The sequence below is a fragment of the Convolutriloba macropyga genome, chromosome 1 (genome assembly GCF_964194025.1).
Source record: "Convolutriloba macropyga chromosome 1, txConMacr16.3, whole genome shotgun sequence".
NCBI classification, from domain to species: Eukaryota; Metazoa; Xenacoelomorpha; order Acoela; family Convolutidae; genus Convolutriloba; species Convolutriloba macropyga.
Genome location: NC_134468.1, coordinates 18,867,107 through 18,884,993, shown reverse-complemented (window position 1 = coordinate 18,884,993; position 17,887 = coordinate 18,867,107). Strand labels below are relative to the sequence as shown.

Sequence of the window (17,887 nt, the reverse complement as noted above, 5' to 3'; positions counted from 1 at the left end):
TTACGCGCGTGACGTCATTTCTCACTCGCTTTAGCAAAAGTTTTTAGGTTATTTGCGTGATTAGATTTTGATCATACGTGACTTACCTCACTCAATAAAATGACTTTTGCATTTTAAAACTTAAGTTTAGTTTGAATTTGTTTAAGGTCAAAGGAACGCATTTGTGCAGTAAAGGTCCCTAATAAGAGGCTTCTGCGGAATGAATTTTAACAAGCTTTATTAATTTATCGCTGAATTTTTTTACCTAGTTTTTTGAGCGGCGTCGATTTTTTTTCAATTTAGATCTATTTCTATCTCTATTATATGTCACGCAGGTCTATTCTTTCGCAGCTAATCCGGCAATCTGCCGGCTATATTCATATTGTCAATAATCTGCTTTTATTTAGAATTCATGAATCTGGTTTTGTTTCAGTGGTATTGGTGGCTTAGTTGTGCGGCCGAGCAGCTTCGGCAGTTTGCTGCTGTCGATCTTTGTGGTGAATCTGCTGTTGTACTTCATGTTCTACATAATTATGAAACTGAGGTTCAAGGAGAGAGTGCACTACACCACTGCATTCCTCGGCATGACTGGTCTCTGCACATGGCTGGCTGCCTTGTACTTCTACAGTGAATCCAACACCAACTGGCAGGTAACAAACACCTTTCCCATCAGAGCCAATTCTCTCTGAAAAAATGTCATAAAAAATCACCAGGGAACCATGAAATTGAAAAAAAACAATAACCAGCCGAGATATGCCCTGTGTTTGTCATGGTAACTGTCAAAGATACTGAAGATTTAGAGGTTGCCTGCATTACCTTAGCTCGCATTTTTTTTGCTAATTGAATTGCTCTAAAGAGATCTGAAAGATTATTTGAGCAGATTTATAATGCATGACATAATAGCATATGATCATAACTGCATTGGTTGTTTTGCCAGTTCTGATATGCTTTATACCAATTTGCTATGCAATCCGCATGCATGTTTTATCATAGCAAGCTTTGTTTCAGTTGTCGCCGGCGAAGTCGCGTGAGTTGAATAAGGGCTGCGTACTATTGGACTTCTACGATAACCACGACATCTGGCATTTCCTATCGGCAATTTCTCTCTTTGTCTCTTTCCTCATCGTGCTAATACTAGATGACGATTTGGATTCAGTGGAGAGGTGCAACATCAAGGTCTTTTGAATACGAGCAGGTTAAATGGATTGAAAACCAAAATAATAGTACATGACTTGTTATGACCCAGTACTTCTGCACAAAACGAGTGAACGAGTGATGTTTGCGGACTGCCAGAAAAGAAAACGATCGATAGTCTTCTGTCAATTTTGCCTTGTTCAAGTTTCGTATGTTAGGTTTTGTTGTCTTTTAGTTATCACGAAGATTTTTTAAAATCCATTCGTAACCATGAGTTCGTGCTGCAGGGTTAGAATGCTTTTAATTCCGTTCTGACTGTATTTTATATCGGTTCTATCTGATTTTGGTGCAGTTGTTTTTTCGAACTGTTTCTATACGAAAATTTATAGCCAATAAATGTAGACTTACTGAAAATAGCCCTGTAGAATTTTTGTTCATAGCTTACCGATCATTATTGAAATATATTTTCCAGCTACCTTTTTTTTACCTGTCAGATTTTAAAATTTGAGAAAGATCAATCTTCTTTGGCTCCTGGAAACTTTGATGATTATAATGCCTATCACCTAAGTTTCATTCTACTAGTGCATAGAGTTACCCTTTTTAATTGCTCTCAAACAAGGTTGGAGTAGTTATAGTCCTGCGATCTTTTTATAGCTGCGAAGCTGTAAGCTGAGCGGAGCTATATTGCGGTGCTCTTGGTTTTTACAATTCAAAGAATTTGAATTGTATTGGGGCGCTGTCTTTTTTTTAATATCTGTTCACACATTTTCATGATTTTTGAAGTCAAATTGGAGCAGTGATTTTGGTCACGCGGAAACAGGAAGTGGAGCGAAAAAGCGAGTGGTTTTGCGGCTCGAAATTTTTTCGCTTGAATTTTAAAGTAGAGTGAGAAAACGGTGTTTGAACAAAAATTCACTTTCTTGCTAGTGGTTTTTTGTTCACATGCGGCAATTTCACTTTGATTTTTACAGTTTTTCAATTTTTTGGATCGGTTTTTCTAAATGGTTTTCCCAATCCATTCATAGTCCGTTCTGGGTCTAGTTTTCGGTTTAGTCAATGAAAATTCTTTGAATTGTACGTCAGGACTTGTCCTGCTATGTTTTTTGTTTCGTCGTCTGACGCTCTTTTTTCGTTTTACATTTGTTCACACAGCAAAGCTGAAAAAGTCAAATTTTCTGAATGACTTCTTCCTTTCACTAACGGCATTTGCGCGCGTGACGTCATTTCTCTTTCGCTTTAGGAAAAATTTTTAGGTTATTTGCGGATTAGATTTTGATCATACTTGACTTACCTCACTCAATAAAATGACTTTTGCACTTTAAAGTTTAATTTGAATTTTTTTAAGGTCAAAGGAACTCATTTGTGCAGTAAAGTTCCCCAACAGGAGGCTTCTGCGGAATGATTTTAAGAAGCTTTATTATTTTATTGCTGAATGTTTTTACCTAGTTTCTTTTAGCGGCGTGAATTTTTTTTTCAATTTAGATCTGTATCTGTTTCTATCTCTATTATATGGCACGCAGCTCTTCTTTCGCAGCTATTCCGGCAATCTGTCGGCTATGTTTAACCTTTTTTGTCTGATGGTTTTAACCTTTTGTCCTCAAAAGTGGGATAAAAATGTAGAGTCCAGAGTGTGCTTTTGCATTAGTTGCTGAGCTGCTCTCTTAACGCTGTACTAAAGTATAAGTGGACAATTCACCACAGCCGCTGAGAAAAGATAAATTACTTGCTCGGCCCATGTGATTTGGTCGGACCATGTGTATTTGGCTAAAGTAGCGTTGATTGTTTATAACGAGGTGGAGGATCAACATGCTTAAGTGTGTTTTTGCCGATATATATTCAAAATTAATTCAGAATTTTTAGAAACATCTTATACATAAACAGGAAAAAACAGATTTCACAAATTATTTCATATTTTAAACCTTTAACTTATTATTCTTCTGTTTAATAGCCGCCGTCGGCCGCTCAAACGGCTATTATTTAGGCGCTGTCCTTTTTTAAAATTCGCTTTACCTTTTGATCACGTTTTTCGTTTTACATAGGTCACAATTTTCACGTTTGACTTCTGACTTATTCACTCACTGTTTCAACGGAATGGATTTTAAATTCTTTCATGCATTGAATTACGCAATATAGTGAATACGGTCAAAGTCAAAAGATCAAAATCAAAAGAGACGGGATAAACCAATAAAGCCCGGTCATTAAGTCATCGCGAATTAGGTTATCAAAGTTCATTAGAGTGTTGGCTAGCTGATATCGGTGTTAAGTTTTTTAGCTTTCAGTTCACATGCTGAATTAAGTATACAAACTGCACGCCAAGAGAATACTTGTTGACACTGAAAAAACCAAAAAAAAATCAGTCAATATGTCTCTTCTTTTTTTTCTGTTTCAATGCCGATGTGCGTCAACGGCGGCTATTTTCCGGCAATCTGCCGGCTATGGTTGAAATCTTTTTTATCACTAGTTCTTTTGTTAAATGAAAATGAGCCAAGAATTCATATGAGCAGACCAATGCAACTAACGAGGCGCCTTGTTCATTTCGAGGGATGTCAAACGAAGTCAAGTTAAGACCATATTAGCTACCTTAAGGTTTTTCTCGTCATCACAATATTCTAATTTATTACATTTTTCTAAAGCTGGGAAGTGCTTAACGTTCCTGGCCAAAGTATAGCATAGTACCATATAAGGCTACAGCATCTGAAAACAGTGTAATTTTGAACAAGCGAAATTTTAAGTCAAATTTTGAAGCTAAGTAAGTGGTATTAAAAAGTAAGTTAACGAATATTAGCCAATCATAATAGAGTGGTTCTAAGCGTTTAAAATAAGTATAAAATGCGTTCTAATATACGTAGAAAATTCAGAAATTTGTAGCACCTATATGTACCAATTAAGGTGGTCTTCGGCAAAATATTTTTAGGTTTTCTAAACATCAGCTGACCGAATACGAACCGATTTTGACGTCAATCATATTATTTGACGTCAATCGTTAAAATCAGTTTGTTTCAAATATATTTATAGATTTTTAGTATTACCTTAATAATTTTTCAGCTGCAAGCTGAGGGTACTATACTGCCGCGATTAATTGATCTCAAACAATGTTTGCGGCAATTATATTAGTCTTGTGGTTTTTTATGAGATTTTTTGCTTGTATGATTTTCTGTCTGACCCATATGAATTTTCGTAATCAAAATCGGGATAAACAGGTAACGCTCAGAGGGAATTAAATTCTCTTAGAGCCTTGCGCGTAACCAGTCTCTAAGAATGCGATTCGCTTAACTGTTTTGAGGAGTCAATTTTATGGTATGAGGTGGTTCTTATCTTGAAAGTTTGAGCCCCCTCAGACCCTCCCTTCCCCCACCCCAAACACCACCAGTCCAGCTCTCCCATCCCTAACGCCCAATCGCTTGACCCCACCCCCCCCCCCCCTCAATCCGCTCACCCCACCCCCATGCTAACATCTCAGCGTCAGGTGAGTACTAACGAAGGCAATCGCTCGCCCCGACGTTTGAGAGCAATCCGGCCGACTTTAGTCGGTTATGTTCTTGGTTTTTTACGGCTCGAAGAGGAGCAGTGCGTTTCTTAACGCCAAACCTCTCGTGACTTGAAAAGGTTTTAATGGAGTGAAAGAAAAGCATATTTTTGAAGAGCTTTATAAAAATTTGTAATTTTTATCTCTACAGAGAAGTAAAACTGTTTTTTATTTACAAACTCGAAAAAGCCTTTTCTAGCTTTTATTAGTCGAGTTTTTGTTGTACTTTTCCACAGAGTTTCTTATTTACTTTTTTGGAAGTTCGCTCTCCAACGAAGTTTAAAGCAATGATTAAGTGCTCTCGAATGAGATTCAACGATTGTAAACGTGTCTTTTTTATGCAGATTTTTTGCTTGACTGTTTTTTCGCTTTTTTTTCTAGAATGATCTTTGACTTTTCAAGTGACTTTTTCATGCACTTCTTTTTTATTTTTTAGTGATTTCAGTTGCTCGCACTCCGAAGTAAAGTTTGTTGTTCAATGAAAACCAATTAGAGGCACGATTACAAGTCCCTGATAGCCGAGTGGTTAATGCCTCTGTCGAGGTGAAGGAAGAGGACTCAGGAGGTCGGGATTCGAACCCTTCCGTTGTCTGATGTTTTTGCACCCATAAAGAAAAGTTTACGCCGCGGCAGTCAATTGAGAGAAATTTTTCCGACGTTATTCGGTTTATGTTTGCAATCATATCTCTTCATTCAGCAAAATTTTGCTGGACCGTGTTGTTCAATGATAAACTGGTAAAGCTTGCAAGTTTTAAGTCAGCGGAGGAAGCAGATTTCATAAGTTTAATGGACAATTTTGATTGTTCGTAGGTTTCTAGAGCCCCCTCTTAACGCAGTGCGGCTAAACCCCTGAGCTTAAACTAGCTACAGCCTAAAATAGCTTAAACTAGCTATTAAAAATTAACCCCTCGCCTTTCGTTTGAGAAAAGTTCACTCGATAGTAGTTGGCGATGTTTTTTGTCACTAGATTTGTACGTGTATTTGAAGAGGCTCTTCGGTGCGCCCCGGTTTTGTTTTCAGGAGTCTTTGTTTTACTGGAATTCACTGAAGATGGGCAGATTGACTCCAATTCTTTTCTGCATTACCAATGCTGATTTCAGGCTAAAATGTAACACAGGATTGGTTGGTTGATTCCAAGCATTAGCATTAGATAGGATGGCGTTAGTGAACCAACAGGCTCCTGTTATCAAGCCAGGTGACATGGTCCGATTCAACCGGGGACTCTATTATCACTGGGGTGTGTGCATAGCGGACAACCAGATGGTGCATGTGGCACCCGAAAATGGCACCAAAGAGATCAATTCCCTTAACAGCCTCTCTGGGGGTAAGAGAGCCGCGAATTCCGAGTGATCCTGAAGGCATCTATCATGATAATTTTATTGTTAATTTTTACCTTGGGGTAACGTTGCTTGTAGGTTTTGGTAAATAATACTATTGAAAAACAAGAAGCAAAGAAATTAATAAATCTGTTTCTCCAGCAGTACGCTCCATGATAAAGTATTATTAATTGCTCCCAAACGAGGTTTATAGCAATTATATTAGTCCTGTGGTCTTTTTTAAGTAATTTTCTGTTTGACCGATTTTTTGTCTGATCCATTTGTCTTTCGTCCTCAAAAACGGGATAACAGGTAGCGCTCCGAGGGCATTAAGTGGCCGAGCAGCTCTCTTGGCTCTAAGTATCCGATTGAAAGAAATTGTTTAGAGGAGACAATTTCAGTGTGTGAGGGGGTGGTTCTTAGTCTTAAAAGCTTGACACCCCTCAGTCCCCCACCCCCAACCCCGCGCTGAAAATATTTTGTGGTTGACATCTTAGGAAAGCCGAAGAGCCCAGTGGAGCGAAGAGTGTGCTCGTTTTCTCGAAATATCTGTTTTTGATAGAGGGAGAAATATTTTTGAAAATTATTCTTAGCGTTCAAAGCTTTTTGTACACTTTATTTAAGGACTTTTGCTGCGGTCTCAATAGACTATAATAAATTAAAGGTCTTTTGATAGCGGTCTGAAATTTTTTAGTGAATAAAGGTTTTCGTTTGTGGCTAATTGGAAGGTTTTTTCAACTATTTTGCGCATTCGTATACTATTAATGATTTTTGGCCCATTTTTTATCCTCATTTATTTGACATTGAATAGACGCCTGTTGCATGTTCTTGGTTACTGAATGATGTCAGTTTTGTTGATTCTAAGCTGGTTGTTGTAAAAGAGAACAGAAAACTGAAAATTATAGCTATTTCTGGCAATTTTTAATTGCTCTCGAACGAAGTTTGAAGCAATTATTTTAAACGTGTTGGTCTTTTTTATGCAAGATTTTTGCTGGACTTTTTTTTGCGCCTGTGTTCTAGAACAATCTTTGACTTCTTGAGTGACTTTTGCACACTGCAGTACTTCATTTATGAATGATCTAAGTTGCTCTCGTTCTGAAGTCAAGTTCGTTGGTAAAAGCGATTGTGACGTAAGAAGTAATTTTTGTATACGTAAGACCCCTTTTTTCTACCTTTCCCTGCTCTCAATCAATCTTAAGCTAGCCTGAGTAAGCCTTAAATAGGTACTGACGAATCCGACCGTTCGCCAATCGTTTCAGAGCAAGTTGCCTGATGTTAGCCAGTTATGTTTAATTGCTCTTAAACAAAGTTTGAAGTAATTATTGTAAACGTGTGTATTTTTATGCAAAATTTTTGCTTGACCGTTTTGTTCTCTCGATCTCGCTTCACGAGTGACTTTTTCACGCTTGACTTTTAGATTTTTGCGTACCTAAATTGCTCTTATTCAGATAGTATGCTCTTATTCAGTCTCTTGCTGAAAGAAAAGTGATTGTAAGATAAGGTATCACAATGGCCTGATAGCCGAGCCCGGCTGTCGTTCGACTTTAGTTTGTCTGACGTTACCTGGTTTATGTTTCAAAATTTTTGTTTGACCATTTTATCTAGAATGTTCTTGCTTTTCGCTTAAACTTAATTGATTTTAGGCTGGACTACTTGCTTTTTGCGCAATCAAAATTGGTGTCTCATTCACAAAATTAGGCATCAGGTTACTAACAAACGTCAGATCAAAATTGATTAAATTTGCGCCAAAATCGATTTCTTGCAATCTAAATCTTAGTAGTCTAAAATAAGCTCTGATGAAATCATTTGAAGCCCTTCGTGAATATTTGCAGCGTAATATCCCCATGCAGAAGCAGCTTACTATTAAATTGAGCACCACCCGCAGTAATTTTCCCGACTTGAGTCTGTTTGCCTAATCACATATCGTCATTTCTTCACAGAGCCTTATCAAATTATCTGATGATTTTGTCAAAATTGCCCTATTTTTGCGCTTTCAAGAGTTCAGTAACGTTTTTCTTTTGTAGCGAATAACAAAGCAGTAGTGCGTATTGAGTTGATTGACAAGTGGGCATTCGACGGAGACTACCGTGCTGACAACTACCTCGATCATAGAGTGAAGCCAAAAACAGTTGATGACATTTGCAGCTTCGCCCTCCAGCAGGTTTATATTGCTACTTGTTCCCATGAGATCCATGTGATATGTCATGAATCGTGTAATTATTTGTGAAGTGCTTAGCTTATGAATAGTAGTAAGTGCAATCTTGAAATATGTCGCATTCTGGTGAATGTTACATAAAAACGAATTATCAGTTAAGCGAGCTGCTTGTTCTTTTTCGTTTGATTTGGAGTCGGTATTAATTACATTTTAGACTTTTTTCGTTTGTCCCCCCAGTACGCTATATAGATTGCACCCAGTAAGCTGGGGGGGGGGGGACAACCGGAAAAGATCTGAAATTTTTTATAGACTTAGAGAATCAGGTGTAAAGATAAGCCAGGCGCAAAATTCAAAAAATTTAGAAGCAGTTGGACTGTTTGGTTGAACTTAGAATGTATCCGAGCTTGACTAATTAGCCGGCATTTAAATGATAGAAACATACGTGGGTAAATTTTATGCTAAATGAAAATATTCTTCGACCGCGCATTTTTGCCTAACTTAGTTAACCCTTTACTCAGTTGACCCTTAACTTTTGACACTTTTGCCTAAATTTTGACACCTTTTCAAAAAAACCTGCCAATAATATTGGGGGTCTTTCCCATTATAGCCCTCCGCCCATGAAATTACAGCCCCCCCCCCCCATTATGGTATATTTACAATGATGGGGGCTATACGTTATCTGACCACTAAGCTTGGGGGCTATAAAGGGAAATTTGGTTTGTGCTAATAGATCTGGGTTGAGCTTAGTGGGTGCATATTAATTGCACCCCGCCCCCCATTAAGTGGAAAGATGCTAAATTTGATTGAGTTCCCAACTTGTAAATTTCTTGATTTCAATTGTTTGTCTTGATTTCAAACTTGAAAATTTCTCGGTTTCCGGAGTAAAAATTATTTTGTGTATTTTTATGCGATTTTTCGCTGGACCGATTTTTCGTCACACCCTTTTAACTTTTTTCTCTCAAAAACGGGATAATAGGCAGCACCCAGCGGGCATTAAGTTCTCTTAGAGCCTTTCAGCTCACTAGTCTCCAATTCACAAACTGCTTTGGAGACTTATACTTGGTGTGAAGGGCGGTTCTTAGAAGTTGACCCCCCCCCCCCCCCCCAATTCCTACCCCGCACATGGTTCAGGCCGTAAGGGCCCCGTACCCCGTGCAGCCAAAGACCTTCCTCCCACCGTTGCCCCCCCCCCACTGTTGCCCCCACCCTCATCAATTCGCCCGACGGTAGTCGGTTATGTTATTAATTGCTCTCAAACGAAGATCTTTTCCGCGTTATTTTGGCTAACCTTTGACCGGAATAGGTCAAATGGAGAGGAGAAAATGTACCAAAAAGTCCAGAAAAGTTAAGTGAGAACTAATTTATATTTTCAATTATTTTCCCGAAACGTCAATTTGGGAAATTAGACTGCATGCATGTGTACTTATCTTTAGATGGCTCCATGTGGTGTTGGCTCAATTTGTGAAAAACTTTAACTGAGTTTTTGCTGTATTTCTTTCTGAAATCTTTTACTGTAAGAGTACTTGCGCCGTATCTTAGATTGTGCTGCTAATGTCCCCACGCCCAGTTTATCTAGTGTGCGTAGAATTTTTGATGAATGGTGATATTGGCGTGTTTTAGGTGGATAACTTCTACTGGGTGTATGATCCAGTGAGTAGCAACTGTGAAAAATTTGCTATCTGGTGTAGATACAGAGTAGACGAATGGGGTCGACAGGGCGAATTAGTCAGAAATGTGGCTGTGACGTCACTGGCAGTTGTGGGTGCAGCAGCTGTGGGAGTGATTGGGGCTGCATGCCTGGGATTCAAAGCAGTAGACACAGCTCTCAATTGTGGCAAGAAGAAGAGAGGAGAGTCACGACAACAGCAACAAATAACTGCTGAAGACTCTGCAAATGATGAGCATAATCAGGAAGATGATGTGGTGGAATTAGATGATATTTAGTTATTTTTAGTTTGCTAGTTTAGCAGTATTTTGCAATTTCACAATTTAATTGAAGTTCTTTTAAACCTTTTTTGGTTTTCAACCTACGTAGTCTTATCGGTTAATTAAACGAAAAGGCAATGAAGGCATTTTCTGGCGGTTTACTAGGAGGACTGAAAGGTGACTGAAAGGTTCATCGGAGTCATATTTATAATCGATGAAATAAAATATTTGTTGAATTAATACGGTGGAACCACCCAGAGTAGTCAGAAGTTTCTACTGATGTTGCAGTCTGGATAATGAAAGTCTCATTCAACATATCGAAACATCGAATTTTCTCACGTCATTGTTTATTAATAGATACGATAACGATAGCTGAAGGGAGCTATTACTGGCCTTTTCTTGATTTGAATTAGAAGAATTTGAATTATATATGGGCGCTTTTCTTTAGGACTCCGAGAGGCGTTATATTTTTCTAATTTTCAAGCCTTTTTATATTAAGTTTTTTGTATATCACAATAATATTCAGGTTGTTTTTAAGCTTTTTGGTAATTAATGGAAGTTTACGCTAATTTGAAGCTTCTTCGCCCATTTTGCGGATTTTTAGGCTCTCTGTGTTGTTTTATTGCGTTTATTGGTAACTGAATTGAAGCATAATGCGTAGGCATTTTTCACGCACTTTTTTATATGAAGATCGACCAACAAATTGCAATTATGTACAACGTTTCGATTTCTTTTATTTTTAATAGCCGCCCTCATCTTCTTTGCCGGCTTTTATAGCGCTCCTATTTTTTACAATTCAAAGAATTTGAATTGTATTGGGGCGCTCTCTTTTTTTTACGACTCGAAGAGGAGTATTGGTTTTCTCTCGGTCTTTTTTACGACTCGATGAGGAGTATTGGTTTTCTCTCGGTCTTTTTTTTACAGGAAGTAGATTTGTTCACGTGGCATTTTGACCTAAAAGCAAAAGTGAGAAAAGCTGTCTTGGTGAACAGATTTTCGCTAAGCGAGAGAAGTTTTTTGATCATGCGCTTCGTTTAGTGAATGACTTTTTGACTTTGAAAAGTAGTTTTTGACTGAATGGCACATATAGATAACCGTTTTTAGCCGGTTTTTGGACTAAGTGGCCCATTTTTTTGCTTTTAAGTTGGTTTCTTATAGAAATAAAGTTTATTCGATACTATATTGAAATGTCAACCTCGAAAACTGATTCCACAGTGTTTTGCAGAGCCTGAAAATGCATTTCAAGTTGAAAATTGGTACATATTTCTTGATTTTTTAGTTAATTCTTGGCTTTTTTCTATTAATTTCTTCATTTTCGGATCTTTTAACCGTCTTTTTGTCAAAAATCAGTTAATATGGCAACTTCTGTTTGATAATTCCTATACTCAACGCCTCTTTCTACCTCGATGTAATTTTGTTTCATAAAATTGTACATATGCTAATCCGATGTTGGTGGTTTTTTTCCGATTTTCGTCAGTTTTTTTGTTTGTATTTTGGTTGTGATTGCTAGAAATAGTCTTTTTGTGCAACACGAGGGCCTTTAATTTTGTTTCAATAAAAGTTCAATCATTGGCGTTAGGTTTTTGAAAAACAGTTAAAACTTTTTCATACATGCAGTCTTAAGAGTTTTTTGACCATTTTTTTGAAAAATGTTTCAATTTTTCGTATTTATGAATTCTGTTTTTTCCTATTTTTTGTTCTCTTCAGGAGAATAGATCTTTGTATCGGATGATTAGTTATTTTTTATATGTTTTGAATGCTGAACAATGCAATGTATTCGTTTTTCTTGAATTTTTTTTATTGATTTTTAACTTCCAATAATCAAGAATGTGTTTTTGTTACCGTGTATCTTACATTGTGCTCATTTTGTTCACATTCTAGTTAGTATCATTCTATCTTCGTCCTGGCACCTACGCCCTTTTTTTCGGTATATTGATTTTTTCAGTTGTTAAAAATGAATGATTTCAGCTTTTTCTTAGATTTTCGTCATTTCTTTGGTTTGCATTTGATTTTATTCAACATACCTACGCCCTTTTTTTCGGTATATTGATTTTTTCAGTTGTTAAAAATGGATGATTTCAGCTTTTTCTTAGATTTTCGTCATTTCTTTGGTTTGCATTTGATTTTATTCAACATAAGGCAGTACTGAGAGTTTGATAGCAAGCTTTTTCCGCATTTTTCACTTAAGACTATTTACTGCAACTTTCTTCCGGCCTTGGTATTAATTTAAACGATTTGAATATTTGCCTTTGAATATTCTGCTGCTTATGTCTTTTCTATGATCAATTTAATTTCTGATTTAGTATGCAATCATATTGTCTAGCATATGTACAACAAGGAACAAGTGTGTGTTGTTTTTTGTCTTAATTGCAGTGATTAGGAGTGTAATTATAGGTGTTTTCTGATTCTTAAATTTGAGCTTTCTGTTTTGAAAAGTTTTAACTTAGTTTTTAAGATTATTATATGCCGTTTGCTTTCGCGATCTTTTTCAGATTTGAATCATGAGTTATTTGAGGGCAATTGATAACCTTGTCAGTTTTTCAGTCTATCACTTTTGTGACCTCTTTAATTATTTCGGTATTTTTAACGTTACCAAACGTTTTCAATGATATAAAATTTTGCTGCATTTTGTTTCTCTTGGTGACAGTGGTTTAAGTTTCACCAATTTTTAGAGCAGTCCTGGAGAGGTAGTGAGTTAATGGTTTAATACAAAAGGTAGTGGCTTCAGCTGCAATTACGGTTTTGTTAGTGAAGTTCTGACGCTTCGAGTCGCTTCCGGAATTCTTCCGGCTATGTTTTTAAGATCTGTTCACACATTTTCATGATTTTTGGTCAAATTGGAGTACTGATTTTGGTCACGCCGAAACAGGAAGTGGAACGAAAAAGCGAGTGGTTTTGCGGCATGAAATTTTTTGGCTCTAAATTTTAAGTAGAGTGAGAACACGGTGTTTGAACAAAAATTCGCTTTCTCGCTAGTGGTTTTTTGTTCACATGCGGCAATTTCACTCTGATTTTTACTGTTTTTTCGAATTTTTGGATCTGATTTCTTTTCTAAATGGTTTTGCCAATCCATTCACAGCTCATTCTAGGCCTAGTTTGTTGTTTGAATTGAATTTTCATTTCTCGCTAGTGGTTTTTTTGTTCACATGCGGCATTTTGACATTGATTTTCTGTTTTTTTTTCTTATTTTCTTATCTGATTTTTTATAAAATGGTTTTCTTTATCCACTCATAATCCATTCTAGGTCTAGTTTTTCTTTTTAGTCAATGAAAATTCTTTGAATTGTACGTCAGGACTTGTCCTGCTATGTTTTTTACTTCGTCGAACTTTGTTTCGCTTTACCCATTTTGCCGCTTTTTCGACATTTTGCGTGAAATCTTTTTGAGTTCTCTAGGCTAGTTTCACTCTTCTGTCATTCTGCTAAAAGTCCTTTTAAACAGCAGCTGCTCCGCAAAGCAATTCAAAATGAACAGAGTCAGTATAAAAAAAATCAAAGTCAGACATAGAGATGGGATAAACCCATAGAGCTCATTTTTAGATGCCCGGTACTTGAACTTTGTTCTCATAAGTTTTAGTTACTATCTATAATGCTTATTGGTATTGATACTAGACCCTGTAGCCTCTCACTGAGAGACAGGAGTATGTTCAATTACGAAATGACATCAAAATAAATCACACATCAAAATGTTTTTTATACAAAAATCAATTTTTGTTGATATTTTCTTTTCTTTCAATCCCAATAGAGTTATGGGAATCAACGGCGGCTATTTTCCCGCAATCTGCTGGGTATGTTTTAAAAAGAAATCTTTAAGCTTATTACGGCTTGATTAATATTGGTAATCAATTGTATAGCTTTTGAAAAGATTTTTTGGCACAGGCAATTCCGTTTTGCTTCCGTTGTTCTTGCTGATATGTTTGTAAATGAGAACGTAAAACCGTAAGCTTAGGGAGTAAATAAATTTTGAAAAAAAATTGAAAAAATTTGAATTTTTTAGAAATTGGTTGTTTTTTTTATACCTTATTTTGAAAGAGTGGGAACAATTGGTGTAACAAATTTTTGCTTAGTTATTGATTTTTTTTGTTTCAGGTTAATTTAGACTAAAAGAGTTTTGGAGTAAACAGTCTTGGAGTTTTCTGGTATTGAAACGTTTGGGTATGTTTTTTCGCTATATTGGGGCTACGTGTTACTTTTGGCTACAATCTACGTTTGGCTATGTGAGTTTTTTGGGTATGATTCATGATTTTTGAAATCTAATTGTAGTGTTATTTTGCTCCCGGCAAAATAAGAAAAAGCAACTGCTTATTGCGGTAAGATACTTTATTACGTTAACTTTAATGTAGAGTGAGTAAAGGTTTCAAGAGCAAAGCTCGGTCTTGATTTCCTATTTTTTTTTCGAGTTTTGTGGTCGGTTTTAATTCCAAATTGTTCTTTTTATTCATATCAACTGATATCAATCCTAGTGATTGTTTAATCAATCAAATGGTTGTGAATTGTAGCTCAAGTTTTCTCCTTCGTTGTTTACAACTCATAGATTTTGTGGTGTATTGGTGCGCTCCTTTTTAGTATCTGTCTCTACTTTTTTCGACCTATCCGATGGACCTTCAATAGAGATTTTACTAACGCTGGAGTCGTAAAAGGAGCAAAAAACAAAGATTTAAGGCATGAAATTTTAGTAATTACAGTAATGCAGAATTGTCAGCTCATCAAAAAGCAACGAGCTTTTTCAGGACTTTGAGGCTAATTGTTTTCATGAAATATTGGTGTTTTTTTTTTCGATTTTATTTCCGATTTTACTATTATAGTTCTTTTTTGTTGTTCTGTTAGTTAGACTCGTTAATGATAGGTCTCAGTAGCTTGCTAATGAGGCAAGCTTTATTGATTTACTAATTTGGATTGAAATATAACGGTTTTGACCTTTTACACGACTTTTTTTGCGATACAATTTATTGATTTTTTGGATTTTGCCAGTTTTTTTTTCAGTTATTTTAATATTCTCTTACTTATTGTCACTAATGACAGATCTATAGACTCTTTAATGGTTTACACTAGAATCTATTGTATCCGTTCTATGCATCTCTAACAGTTTCACGACTTGAAAACGACTTGTTTTTGTAAAATACAAGTTATTTTTGGGACCGGGCAGGTTTCGTTGTTTTTGTTGTTCTTTCACTTAGTACCCTAATGACAGGTCTGCTCAGATCTCTAATAAGCCATATTTCAATCCATTTCATATTCCATTTTTCAGGGGCTTCTGTTTGTTGCCAAGGATTGCACTGGCCTTGGCATATTTTTTTAAAAATTTTTGAACTTTCAATTTCTGCCTTCATTTGTTATTTTTGTTACATGGCCACTGAGTTGTTTTCATTTAGGTTCATTTATTCCTATCGGTAGACAGCGCGATAATTATTTTAGATTTCAATTTTTTGTGTTTAATTACTGTGCTGCCACTTGTTTTCAAGTATATTAGTATAAAAACAGTTTCTGCCAAATACCGTTTCTATTATCCTTTATTTGTGTCTCAGTGGTTCTCTGCAATTTTGGATTTTGCTGTCTAAACTTTCATTGTGTAGAAGTTAAGTTTTTAAAGTTGACTTCGTTGGACTTAATAAGTTCGCCAGCTCTGTTTATGTTCGTGAACGTCTTGGTATAATCTTTGCTACTATCAGAATCTGTTCCTCTGAAGAGTGTGATAGTGTTTTCTTTGGATTTACCAATTCTTTGAATCAAAATTCATGACTTGTACTGCAATGTTTTTATTGCGCGTCAAAAATTTTTGATGAAATTAAATGAAACCACAATCACTTCAACTCGGCCTTTCTATCGTTGTTTCACTTCTTAAATTTATTGGTAACCGTGGCCTCAACTTTCATTCTTATTAAAAATTTAATAATTTGCTCATTTGACGGAAAAAATTTTGATCACATGTGACTTACTTCACTCTCAATATTTCTCTTCATATCTCTGAAATTGAATTCGTTTTTTATCATTTACTTTCATTTCATTTTCATTGAAGGCCGGTTTTTTTAAAAGATCTTCATATTACATTAGTCTAAGTCATTTAACTCTCACAGCGATTTTCGAATTTTTGGCTCTCATTCTAGATTTCAGTTCTGGAGATCAGCCGAGGAGTGTTTGCAAGGTTCGTCTACCAACTGGAGACTTACAAATAATTCTACTAACTGTTATATTATAGATCACAGTGCAGTCTTGCTACAGTGATCATGCATTCAGAATTTTAAAAATCATTAAGTTGAACTCTGTTTAGGTTATAATCATTTAGTATGACACAAGCGACTGCGCCGTATATTTGCAATCCAGATGCACTAATGCAAGAAAATAGAATTTCTACTATCATCGAAATAAAATAAATTTTCAGTTTTTCATCAATTTCTGTTGTGTTATTTAACTCAATGACTTCTCTGTACTTATTTTTTTGGTTAATGAAGTCGAATTTTAATTATTTATCTAAAAACTTTCATATGAATTTTTAATACAATTCTAAGAAATGTGCTTTCTGCAACTTCTGTTAACATAGAGATTTTCATTTGCTCGCGAACGAACTTTCAAGCAAACTTTATCATGCTGTTTTTGATGGATGGTTTTTGCGCTTTTCTAGAGTTTTCTTTGACTTTTTCTTACTCTTTGTTTTTCATTTTTGACTGATCTAAGTCACCCTCGTTTTGAAATAATGTTTTTGGATAAATCGAATGCTAGGGAAATTAAATTAAAGCCTTTATAGCTGAGTGATTAAGATGTCAGTTTGAACTGGAGGTCAAGGTTTGAAATTTAGTGGGGTTTGAAGTTTTTTGACGACCATTAAACGTTTTAAGCTACGCCCCCTCTATTTTAAATGTCGTTCGAGAGCAATTTATCCGAAATTAGTCGGCCTATGTTCTATAATTGACAAACAAAATGTAATTTTGAATTAACTAGTAAATTCAGGCAGACATATTTGCTCAAAGCATGTGACCATTGAGTTTATGGTATAATAAAAGATTTATTTTTATTTATAATTATTTGTGGGCAAAATAGGTCATGATTCTCAATTGCTCTCCTATGGAGAAAACTTTGTGGTTTTGAAATATTGTCAAACAAAGTATGCAGCAGTTATATCATTCTTCTTGTTTTTTCCTTTTTAACGCCATTTTTCGTTCTATCAAAATTTCGTCTGATCAACTAGCCGTTTCTTGTCTAACTATTTGATTTTCTGGGGAAGTAGCAACATATTGTGTCACTTTTTTTTCAGGGATGATTCAAGTTCATCACTCCACTTCCTCTGATTCCCTTTTTCTCATTTTTTTTCTTTCTGTTAACTGGCTAGAAAACAAACTAAAAATAAAAGGACAGTGATAGAACAGTATGTGATCAGAGTGACTTTACTTCTGTGGTTACATCAAGATCTATTTAAAGCAGATATTAATACATCAAGATCTATTTAAAGCAGATATTAAATAAAGAATAACTAACTCTCTGGATAACTGAAATGCAAGATCTGACATCTGAAAGAAGTAGCGTACGCCTACAAAACAAAAGGTCAATTAGAGTTGTTCTAAAAGAAGAAAAATCTGGAAAAATTGTTCCAATTGTTCTGACCGAAATATGGTTGAAAGATAAATCACCGGCAAACGTCTATACGCTTGATGGTTTCATTTCACCGATAGTGTGCAGTCGAGCCCGTAGAGGTGGTAGAGTTTTAGTCTCTGTTAAAGACGGGCTAAAATTTAGAGTTGTCAAAAAGAGTGCCGAAGACCTTTTGCAGATATGAACCTTACAAATTCAAACGAATCCAAAAGATATTCTCAATATCACAGCTCTTTATAAGTCACCACAAGTGCCCCGTAACATGTTCC

The 17,887-nt window shown here is 35.9% G+C and overlaps 3 protein-coding genes across 4 annotated transcripts in view; 2 read left to right on the top strand and 1 right to left on the bottom strand.

Moving 5' to 3' along the window:
• The window catches only part of LOC142336085 (SID1 transmembrane family member 2-like), a 37,482-nt gene extending 35,893 nt beyond the window's left edge, over positions 1-1,589 (top strand). For both annotated transcript variants that reach the window (XM_075384620.1, XM_075384611.1), the window contains exons 13-14: positions 413-629; positions 988-1,589. In XM_075384620.1, the coding sequence (XP_075240735.1) occupies positions 413-629; positions 988-1,164 (394 nt within the window). In that variant the 3' untranslated portion in view covers positions 1,165-1,589. The remainder of the gene's footprint in view (positions 1-412; positions 630-987) is intronic.
• Positions 1-10,123, top strand: part of LOC142336115 (phospholipase A and acyltransferase 3-like) — a 302,707-nt gene extending 292,584 nt beyond the window's left edge. Inside the window, exons 2-4 of the mRNA XM_075384668.1 lie at positions 5,741-5,963; positions 7,980-8,116; positions 9,731-10,123. Coding sequence (XP_075240783.1) covers positions 5,795-5,963; positions 7,980-8,116; positions 9,731-10,054 — 630 coding nt within the window. The 5' untranslated portion in view covers positions 5,741-5,794 and the 3' untranslated portion in view covers positions 10,055-10,123. The remainder of the gene's footprint in view (positions 1-5,740; positions 5,964-7,979; positions 8,117-9,730) is intronic.
• LOC142336124 (proteasome subunit beta type-2-like) overlaps positions 1-17,887 on the bottom strand; it is a 344,687-nt gene that overhangs the window by 302,539 nt on the left and 24,261 nt on the right. The gene's annotated exons all lie outside the window — the stretch shown is intronic.